Genomic DNA, 11709 nt, shown 5'->3' with positions numbered 1-11709 from the left:
ATTGGAACATGAGCTTGGCAATTACATTTCCAGCATGAGCCCTGTTGGCGTCTCCTAACTGGCCTGCTCAGGTTCTTCTGATGGCTAATGCTATTGGAAATTGCCTGCCTTGCAACTGCCTAAAAACCAAGTCATGGCCCTACCCTAGAGGGGCTCCCCTTCTGGAACCCAGATGATGGAGGAAAAGCACAATAAATCCCTCCACCTGGAAATGGAGCCTTCCTTCTCCTTCACTGCTTCCCTTCTTCTCCCCCTCCTGCTTTTTTCTTCTATTCCTCCTCCTCTTCTTCCTCCCCCAGCTCCCACTCCTTCCTTCTGCAGTGGAGGGCCCCAGGACAGCTCAGGGGGGCGGGGCAGAAGCACTCACGTGACTGTACGAGTACCTGGACAGAGAGGCCCCCGTGGTCCTACCTTCCTCCTCCTCCCCCACGTCTCCTCTCACTCCTGCGGGACCAGGGTTGGGGCAGCAGGGGAAGGTGGCCATGAAGCCGAGGCGGAACCTTTTGTTCATGAAGCAGTAGATGATGGGGTTGACACAAGAAGACGTGTAGGAGAGCAGGAGGATGAAGGAAATGGGGGTCCCCGAGAGGCGGCGCTCAGCAGAAGCTGTGTCATACGCCCGCCAGGTGTTGGCGCTGAAGATGGGCATCCAGCACAGGAAAAAGAGGACCACGATGACGATGAGCATGCGGATCACCCGCTTCTTGGCCATCAGGTTGGCTGCGGAGCTGCTGCTCCTGATGCGGCTGACCCTGCCGCTGCTGCAGGTGGACAGCTGCTGCAGCTCCAGCTTCCTGGGGTGCTTGGACTTCTGCAGGTAACACCCGTCGCTATCTTCGTATCTGCCACTGCTGCCGGTGCTGAGCTTCCTTTCTGGGTGGGCAAGCGACATCGCTTATTAAAGGCATGGAGCCCCCCCCGCCCCTCCATCAAGGGGACCAGACCAGGCTTGACATGAAGAACAGGGCAGGCAACCTTGGACCTACACTGATCTGGGAAAGTATTGATTTATGCTAGTCCTTTCCTTCAAATGGAAAGCTACTAAAAGTGAAAAGGAAACCCTGGTGGCATAGTGGCTAAGAGGGCAGTTGAAATCCACCAGGCGCTCCTCAGAAACTCTATGGGGGCAGTTACTCTGTCCTGGGTCACTATGAGTCAAAAAAAAAAAAAAAAAAATTTCTATCCATGTAAATTAAAAGGATCAAAAAGTATTAAAGAACGAGTGTTTCTACTCTTCTTCTGCCTTTCTCTGGCCCCCAGCTGGGAGGTTCCTGCTTGCCTGGTAAGCCTTTAGACTGCTTTTACTGTGAGGAATCTGGATAATGAAAAAAATAAGAGAAGCTAGAGAGGCCAAGTTATCTAGACAGTAAAGAGTTGAACAATGGCATGGAATGAGAAGGGGAGAAGTTATGCTAACAACGGAAAGTTTTAGTGAATAGCCTGTTGCCTTCAAGTTGATTCCGACTCACAGCAACCCTATAGGACAGGGTAACTGCCCCATAGGGTTTCCAAGCAGCAGCTGGTAGATTTGAACTGCTGACCTTTTGGTTAGCAGCTGTAGCTCTTAACCACTGAGCTACCAGGGCTTCTGCTTTAGCAAATAGCGCATTGCAATGAATGAAGGAGTGAGGCTTTGTAACAACCACAGTATGAAAGAGAAGGGGATAGAAGATGGAGGAAAAGGTGATAAAGGCTGGGCTGGATTATAAGTAAGCCGGGTTATAAATAATGTCTTTGGAGAGACACAAGACAAGAGTTACAATTAGCTTTGGTTGTTGAAGGATGTATATTTTAATGCAATATTACAGAAAGTCTGGGACATATGGGCTCTCAGTTTATAACTAGGTTAAATGGATAATATCTCATTTTGTTCTCCGCAGAACCTTTTGGGAGGTGTTATTTTCCCATTTTGCAGATGAGGAAATAGAGACACTGGGCCTCTTGATTGGACATTATGCAACAGGGCATCACAAGAATATTTTGAAAAATATTCAATGTACTTTTTATATACTCTGAGTGGGTATATTTAAGTTATAGAAAACAAGCCTTATCATCTTTTGGCGTAAGCATACAGCTGAAAGATAGTTACCTTTAGCGGATTTCTTCTGGCTAGCATCAAATTTTATACCTTGGTAGAGTTCCAAAGAGATTAATCCATACGCCACCATCATCACAATTCCAGGAATAAGAAAGAGGATGAGTAACAGGAATGTGTGCCTAATAAAATACAAATAAATTCAATAACCAGCAACACCAGTCTTTCAAATTCAAATGGGAAGGAATGAGTAGGGTTCATCTTTAACAGATCTGGGCGAACACATTATTTACTAGTATTTAATATTTTGGGGAATTCCATCTCTGGGGTTTCCGTAACTAGAAGTTGTTTACTCATTTTCTTTTTTCAGGTAAAGCCTCTTATAAAAAACGAATTAAATTGGAAAAATTTGGTGGTTGTAATTCTGTTTCGGAAACAAGTCTAAATACTAAAAATAAGAGCTTACATTCATTGAGGGCTTGTTATATGTGCTGACAGTAGGCTAAGCATTTTCTGTATATTACTTCATTAGTTCCCACAATAACTTTTTAGGTAGGGTCTATTATCATACTACTTACTTTACAGATAAGGAAACTGAAAGCCAAAGAGTTTAACTAACTTGTCCAAAGTCACACAGCTAGCAAGTGGCTGAGGTGGGATCCGAACCTGTCTTAGTTATCTAGTGCTGCTATAACAGAAATACTACAAGTGGGTGGCTTTAACAAACAAATTTATTTTCTCAGTTTAGGAGGCTAGAAGTCCGAATTCACACAGCAAGCTCTAGGGGAAGGCTTTCTGTCTCTGTTGGCTCTGGGGGAAGATCCTTGTCTCTTCATCTTGTTTCCTAGTTCCTTGGAGATCTCCATGTGGCTTGGTATCAATCTTCCCCCATCTCTCCTTGTTTATTCTCTTTTATATTTCAAAAGAGTTTGACTCAAGACACACCTTATACTAATCCTTCCTCATTAACATAACAAAGACAACCCATTCCCAAATGGTATTATAACTGTAGGCGTAGAGGTTAGGATTTACAACACATATTTTTGGGGGACACAATTCAATCCATAACAGAGCCCAAGTAGCATGATTCTAGGACATACCACTTGTCAACTTTAGAACAACAGAGTAACCAAATGCTTAGGTAGGGATGAGGGAACACTTCCTTGGTTTTGTAGAATATTGCATTCTTGCTGTTTCTGACCCATGAACAGTTCAAAAATTCTCATAGGCCTCCATTCCCCACAACCCCTTGAAGTTGGCACAGTAGCAGACCCATTCTACAGTGCCTAGAGGGGCAGAGCTATGTTTTCTCTAAACATGTTTGAGTCCTGAAGAATTGCAGGCTCCTCCATTAGGAGTCTGGCTCTGAAATCACTTTAGCAGTCTGGCATGTGTTAGGTTGCACGATTAGGCCATAAAATTGTCAGAGGCTTACGGTGCCTGGGCCATTGCTCATTTCAGTTGAACATATTTTGATAGGATTCCTTTTCAAGTCATGGAAATGTCCCTCTCATATGCAATATAGTTCTTGTGTGTGTGTTCCTTGGCTGAAAGGAAAGGAGCAAGGCAAAGAAAGCAGAGATTATCTCAGTTTTGAGTCATTTCTGAATGTCTAGCTCCCTGCTTCTAAAACTTCCTTGGAATTATTAAACATAATGCCTTGAGTTTGTATAGCCTTTTTTTTTTTTTAAAGATATTTAATGATATTTTCATACACATGATGTCATGTGAAACTTAGAGCCACCCAATGAGGTACATAAAAAATACATGTTGTTAATTCCTTTTATAGATAAAGAACTTGAAGCTCAGAGAGGTTATGTGAATTTACCCAAGGTCACCCAGCTAGTAAGCAAAGAAATAGGTATTAGACTCTTACTTTTTTATTTCTGGTAAAGTGCTCCATGTAAGTACCACAGCTGCAGCTCTAAGAAAAATCATGTGAACTTGGATTCATCTCTATTCTATTGTCAGTTCTCTAGAAAATTGTGGCTTTCCAGAGCCTTGGGATGCAGACCCCAAATTCTAGTAAAAAGACCAGACTTAATGGTCTGACTGAGGCCAGAGGGATCCTGGAGGTCATGGTCCCCAGACCTTCTGTTAGCCCAAGATAGGAACCGTTCTCGAAGCTAACTCTTTGGACAGGCATTGGACTGGACTATGGGATAAGAAGTGATGCCGATGAGGAGTGGGCTTCTTGGATCGGTTGGACTCATGGGACTGTCTGGGCAGCTCCTGTCTGGAGGGGAGATGTGGGGGCCGATGGGGACAGGGGCTGGCTGAATGGACACGGAGGCACAGGGTGGAGAGAAGGAGTGTGCTGTCTCATTGGGGGCAACTGGGAGTATATGGCAAAGTATATATAAGGTTTTATATGAGAGACTGACTTGGTTTGTGGACTTCCACTTAAAGCACAATAAAAATTAAAAAAAAAAATTGTGGCCCTCCAGGTCATCTAGCCCAAATCCCCATGTGATCACTTGGAAGTATTCTGCACAGTGGTTAAGCACAGAGACTCTGCCACTTACAAGGTATGTGACCTTGGGCAACTTATTTAACCTTTCTCTATCTCAGTTTCCTCATCTGCAAAATGAAGAGAATATTAGTACGTGGGTGGTTCAAACGGCTAACACACTCAGCTGCTAACCAAAAGATTAGAGGTTCGAGTCCATCCAGAGGTGCTTTGGAAGAAAGGTGTGGTGATCTACTTCTGAAAAATCAGCCTTTGAAAATCCTATGGGGCACAGTTCTACGCTGACACATTGGAGTTGATTCACTGGCAACCAGTTCTTACCCTACAGTTTTGAGAGTGTTAAATGAGTGAATATATGTATGGCATTTAGAACGGAGCTCTCAAAGTGTTTGCTATCACTATTGTTGTAGATTGAATTATGCCCCCCCCCCCAAAATGTGCGTGTCCATTTGGCTGGGCCATGATTCCTGGTATTGTGTGATTTTCCTACCTGTTGTAAATCCTGCCTGTGTAATGTTAATGAGGGAGGATGGGCGGCAGTTGTGTTAATGAGGCAGGACTCAATCTACAAGGTTGGATTGTGTTTTGAGGCAATCTCTTGAGATATAAAAGAGAGAAACGAGCAGAGAGACAGGGGAACCTCATACCACCAAGAAAGCAGTGCCTGAACCAGAGCGTGCCCTCTGGACCCAGGGTTCCTGTGCAGAGAAGCTTCTAGTCCCAGGAAAGATTGATGAGAAGGCCATCAGAGAGCGAAAGCCTTCCCCTGGAGCTGATGCCCTGAATTTGGACTTCTAGCCTGCTTTACTGTGAGGAAACAAATTTCTCTTCATTAAAGCCACCCATTTGAGGTATTTCTGTTACAACAGCACTGGGTAGCTAAGACAACTATTATCCTAGGAAGAGGTTACGCTGACCTTTCCTCAAAAAATCTCCTAGAAGCTGATCCTAAAGCCACCCTGGGCAATACATTTCAGCTTTTCATAATACTGAAAGAATTATATCAAATCATATATATATATTAAACATAACAAAAAACCACTATGTAGCCTTACCAGGACTGCTGCATAGCATCATTTGGTAGCAGAAAGCGGCACATGTTCGCTGTCTGGTTGTTATTTTTGGTAAAAGGCACCAAGTTGCTATAAATTGGGTACGGAGTCATGATGGTAAAGGAGAGACACCAGGTAGCGGCAATCACCTTCAAGGCATGGGACTTTGTCTGCCAGACCCGGGACTGCAAGGGTTTGCAAATCGCACCGTATCTCTCCAGAGATATGGCGACCAGATTAAAGGTGGATACACTCACAGAGGTGCCTGGGAAAGGAACAAAGAAGCCGATAATGTCAGCTGTGAAATCCAATGTTTATTTGCACACCAGCTTAAGCATATCTGATCTGGGCAGGTTTGGTATCAAAGGAAAACTCTCAGCGGGTAAAGAAATAAATAGTGTATGGGTATTATTTGAAAAATGATTTAGTCCCAGCTGTGTTCCAAAATGGATTTAAGGCAGCTAAAGCAACGCATTTGCAAATATATCCCATTGCCAACTTTTAGATAAGTTTATTGAGCTTTGATTACAACCTAACTCCTGCTGAGGCAGAAAAGGTGCTCATTAATTAATTACCGAGGGGACGAAATATGCTCCTATCCCGCAGAAGATGTGTCGGGAAACCTGGAGAAAAGCTCTAATTTTGAACATGATCTCCATAGTTAAGTTTATCTTACCAACCTAAGATTTTAAAGGCGTCTGTGATCTTGAAAGGTCGCTGGGATCTGAGCTGAAAGTATTAAGAGTCTTAATGAAAATTTCTAGTACAGACTGTTGTCAACAGTGAAAAATTCTAAATTCCCAAATGTAGTTTGTTTAAACACACACACACACACACGCAGTAAGAAAAGACAAAGGAGAAGCACTCCAATTGTCAATAAAGGCTTCTCTCTGGGTGGGTGGTAGGGGACAGTAAGGGTCTTCCTTCTTATTCTTTCTGCTTTTCTGTATTTTGTAGAGTGAGCATGGGTCATTGTTAGAGTGGGAAAGACAAACCTTACTTTGAGAGATTTACTGAGGTCTAGTTGAAGAGCTTGGAAACCCTGCTATAGCTGTTAACCAGAAGGTTGGCAGTTTGAATCCACCAGGCACTCCTTGGAATCAACTTGACAGCAATGGGTTTGATTTTTTTTTTTTTTTTTTTGGTTTTAGTCAAAAAGCTTAAATATTTCCTAATTTTTGTATTATGTGTATAATTACAATAATGTTTTATCACCTTAAAATTCCTTTTAACTCTGTTTAACTCTGTTCATTCTTCTGATTATCTCTTACCATAATTTCTTTAGGACTGATCTCAATAATGGCCTCAAACTTAGCAATGATTATGAGGATGGTTCAGGATTGGGCAAAGTTTCGTTCTGTTATACGTAAGGTTGCTATGCGTTGGAACTGACTCGATGGCACCTTACAACAGCAAAGGATAAGTTTGGGAGCAGAGGTCCTTAGCCTGGCGTCCTTAGATTCTCACTATGTTTATGGATATAAATTAATCTTCTGAAATGATGAGCAGAAATCCACCCCCCTCCGCCCGGGGAGAGTCTCCATAGCTTTTTAAAAGGAGTTTTGGAGGAGTCTGTGGCTCCAAAATCATTAAATAAAACCACATATTTTTTTTATGTAGGGCAGGTTCTCTGCATTTTACTGGGATTTTACCCTAAGGAGTCGGTGAGGTTTAGATTAGAAAGCATAGCCCAAAACTCCTCAGAGAGCCAAATCTGTGTAATGGGCACGCTGTAACTATAAACTCCTTTCAGGCGAGCGTTCTTTTTTTTTTTTTTTTTTGACACATGTTAGGGGTTTAATGAATGTTAGCTGCTAGCAATAGTATTAAGGAGACCACAAAACTGAGGAAAGAGTCTAAATCATTGGAATCAGAAATTCAATAAAATCATTATTGCATTGCAAACACTTGCAGAATTACCTTGCTTTTCTTTTTGGCTGTTTAAAATAATTCTTTTTTAATTGGGGTGAAATTCACATAACATAAAATTAACTGTTTTAAAATGAAGAATTTACTTGCCATTTAGCCCATTTACCATACTGGGCAGTCACATCAGCACATGGTTTACATCTCCTCTCACATACTCTGGTTAAGGTTCTTAAATTATATTACCGTAAGGTATGTATTGAAGGGCCTGGAAAGCATAAAGCACTGTGCAACGCTAGTTACTATTATTGCCTTATTATTTAACAATGCCCCCTTTTCATTTGTAAGTCCTTTGCTATTTTCAGAGGACATCGACACAGATCGACACGTTCTGGCTATTTGTCGCTGGCCCGCGGGTCTGTAATTCATCATCATTTTGTCAGTGCCTGCTCCCACTTCCACGAATGGGAAAAATAAAGGCTTTTAAAGGTTTCCAGTCTCTGAAGACCACCCTAGCCCAGCTCATCTCTGCATGTTTTGTAAGGCTTAGGTCAAAACAAAAACAGCTACCTCCTCATTTCCCACCTTCCCCACACCCCAACTAGTTCTCAGTATGGACAAGGGACAAGGCAATTGGGTGGACAGAGGGGACCAAGCAATGTGCTTCTGTTCAGCCTCAGGAGAACCACAGCAGCAGGTAAACTGAGGCAGTGTACTCCCACTGTAGGGACTAACTGAGCTGGCTTCCAATCCCAGCTCTGTCACCTACCACCTGTGTGTTCTTGGACACATTACTCGCCTCTCTGTGCCTCTGTTCCTTCCGGTGAGTTGGGAGAAAGAACTGTACTTACTTCATAGGATGCTTGAGAATCAAATAAGATCATGGGGGTAAAGGCACTTAGTATACTATCTGGTGCATAAAAAGTACTGAAAAATATCAGTGCTTGTGATTTCTGTGGTTGTCATCATTTTGATGGGCACAGGCAGAGCTGCACATATCTCACCCAATCAAGGGTCAGCTCAGTCGCCCACAGCCCCCAGGAGCGAATGCAACTCCTCATCTGGGGTGGAAAGAAGCCTCTCTCACTCTGTCTGAGGTGGTCCAAGCCCTCAGAAGAGCAATCTGGAAAGCGAGTCCTGAGAAGGGAACTTGGAGAATATTTAAACTGGTTTTCAAATCGCCCCTGTTTCTAGAAAACAAGAGCAACACAGCAGGCAGCCCTCCTCTACCACCCCCACCACCCCAAAAGCCATGACTTGAGTAGAAATGAGTAGACAACCAATGGTTTCCAGAAAGGGACAGAGCTGCTCGACATCACTTTTGAGCTCCTCTTCCCTTCAAACAGAAGGCAAGCAAAACGAACCTCTTCTGTGTTTTCATACCTACTTATTTCAGTCTTAGAAAGAGACTCTTTTTCTTAGTTGGTGAAAATATACACAAGAAAACATTCGCCAATTCATCAATTTCTGCACTCATAATTCAGCGACATTGACTACATTCTTCCTATTGTGTAACCATTCCACCACCGTCAACATAAACTCAGCACCCTCTAAGTAAAAATTCCCCCTGTCCCCTACCCTGCCACCCCAGGTAGCCACTAGTAATCTTTGATTTCTGTATATTTGCTTGTTTTATTAAGTGAGATCATACAGTATTTGTCCTTTTGCGGCTGACTTATTTTACTCAATATGAGGTTTCCAAGGTTCATCCATGTGTGGCATGCAGAAACTGGCTTCCAGAAAGCATCTGGGAACATGTGAAGACTGGCCTGCCAGAGAGCCAGCACAGACATCCTTGCACACAGCCCCACACAGCCAGATGTTCTGGATTTTAACACTAGGCATGGCTCCTCTGCTGTGACCGTCAGGGGCTTGGGAAGGTTTGTGGCTGAGCGGGGTCAGGGTCCAACTCCGGAAATAGTCACCGACTGCCACTTACCCATGAAGTAGGTGGTGGTCTTGCAAACAGCGCTGCCGAAGATGAAATCCTTGAGAAGGTTGGGGATGAGGTTAAACGGCATGCAGAAGAGGCAAAGCATGAGGTCGCTGACAGCCAGGGAGAGCAGGAAGATGTTGGTGACTGTCCTCATCCTCTTGTTCCGAATCAGCACCGTGATGACCAGTGTGTTTCCCAGCACGCTGAGCAGGAATATCAAGGAATACAAGAGAATCTGCACCGCCGGCTGCCACTCTGCAAAGAGGAACGGAGGGACGGAGGTGAGGACAGGGAATGTTAAAGACTTAGCAGTTAGTTCTTTCCTGCCAATTCCCCCCAGAAGTGCATGTATCACCAAGCCCAAGTCTGCCTGTGCTGACATTTTGCAGAAACAAAGTAGGACAAGCATAGAGTGAATCCAGTCAATACTAAAGGTTGGTTTATTAAAGGATCACTTGGGCAGCCACTTTTTCTTAAGAACAAAGCTTCTCAAGTGAAGAGCGATTGCTTTCTTTCCTAGCTGCTAAGCATTATTTCGCTTTAATCACTTCTTCACACTGGGTTTCCTCCAAGAAAAGGCACCTGCTAGATTGTGACAGCACCCTTTCTGTCATGCTTGTAACTTCAGGCTTTGACACCTGTACTTCCTTCTTGCTACACTTCAACTCGTCAACCCATGGCCTTTGTTCCCCCCCGCTCCGCCCCAGTGCTACACGGTCATTCCCACCTCTTCTGTGGAGAACAATAAGAATCTCTGGCTCTGCTCTGCTTTGTGATCTCTCATCCAAACTTCTGAACCAGTAACTTTACCCAGCCTTGTTTTAGAATGACTTTGTTAGATTTTCTTTATCAGCCTTTTCTTTGCTGATTTCTCCCTCCACTTCTTAGTTTTCTGAATTAAAATATCAGTGGCTGACACCTACCTTTGGAAGAATGGGGCTGATCCAGGCAGAAAAGGGTTTCATTTTCAAGTCCGAGTTCACAGGGAGGGGTGATGTTGCTTCCATTCACAAGAAAGCTGTCAACCACATCCATCCTTGCCTGCTGCCTCCCACCAAGTGCTGGCGAGCTACAGAAGTGCTGACTCTCGGCTCATTCCTCCAATGGCCTGAGACGCTCCCATGTGAAACTGGCCGTGGAGGGGCAGGGAGGGAGTGATTTCCAGGTGTGGGCTTTTGCAGCCATTCCTATGGGCGCCTTCAGATCACTATACTCAGTCCAGCTGGGCAGGCATTTGTGCTCCTGTCGTGGGAGAGGCAGCTAATGGCAAGCCAAGCCCACGCCACCTTCCAGGCCAGTCCCTCCCATTCCCGGGCCAATCTTAAGGCCCTGAGCACAGGCAACCCGACTACAAGTTAACCCTTTACAGCGTGTAGCTGCTTTTACACACTCCACACACACATAAACGAACACACGCATGGCCACACATATGTGTACGTATGCACGCATGGACACACATGTACACAGGGAAACACGTGTATACACATGTGGATACATGCATGGACAAACACACACATGGACACAGACACACGGAAACACACATGCATGGACACTCACAGGGACCCATGTGCACACATACACAGACATGCGTGCATGAACACATGCATGTATGGATACATGAATGCACAAACACATGGACACATTCATGCACACATACACGGACACACATGCACAGATACAGGGACCCATGTGTACACACATAGGCATACACACACGTGCAAATGCACACACACACACTTCCATTGTACCTCTCTTTCCTGTATAGGAACCTGTCACCATTCTAGCCATATCCAGAGTAAAGCCCAAACTGGCTGCGTGAGACAGGAACAATTAACACAGTAACAGATACGATAATGCAGACTGTAAGGACGGAAGGACATCGAGGAGCTGTGTTTCTACCTCCTTATATAAAAGCAATTAGTGCCTTTTAGCTTTGGAGCCATGCCCAGCAGCGTGTGTGGATATAGCTGCTGGCTGGTGGTTGCTACCAACCACAGTGTTATTCCCGTGGTCTCCGCCTTTGTTAATGAGGAAGGAGAGGGGGTGCTTTTGAATAGGGGCTCTTGGATCCTTACTGCAAGAAAGTTGGTAAGATTTTTTTCATTCATTCATTTATTCGTCCGTGCATTCCTTTGTAGTATATTAGCCGAGGGCCATTTTCCGGGCACTTTTCTAGGCACAGGAGATACAAAGGTGAACAAGACTGGCTGAGTTCTTTCTGCCATGAAGCAGGGGCAAGGAGGAGGGCCTTGGAGAGAGCCAATAAGCACATAAGCAAATAACGAGCAAAACCATTTCAGACAGTGCTAAGTGCTAAGAAGGGAGAAAAGCCGGGAGGTGTGATGAAGGG

General features: G+C 44.3%; 1 protein-coding gene across 1 annotated transcript; it reads right to left on the bottom strand.

Moving 5' to 3' along the window:
• Positions 1 to 340: 340 nt before the first annotated feature.
• On the bottom strand, positions 341 to 10455 carry CCKAR (cholecystokinin A receptor). Its single transcript, XM_049886409.1, has 5 exons — positions 10283 to 10455; positions 9363 to 9614; positions 5561 to 5822; positions 2090 to 2217; positions 341 to 873 (listed from the first exon to the last, which is right to left on the bottom strand). The coding sequence occupies exons 1-5, from the start codon at positions 10392 to 10394 to the stop codon at positions 341 to 343; spliced, it is 1287 nt and encodes a 428-aa protein (XP_049742366.1). The 5' UTR covers positions 10395 to 10455.
• Positions 10456 to 11709: the final 1254 nt, after the last annotated feature.

This window comes from Elephas maximus, chromosome 5 (assembly GCF_024166365.1).
Source record: "Elephas maximus indicus isolate mEleMax1 chromosome 5, mEleMax1 primary haplotype, whole genome shotgun sequence".
NCBI lineage: Eukaryota > Metazoa > Chordata > Mammalia > Proboscidea > Elephantidae > Elephas > Elephas maximus.
The sequence above is the reverse complement of the archived record's forward strand: the minus strand, read 5'-3'. Positions and strand labels throughout refer to the sequence as shown.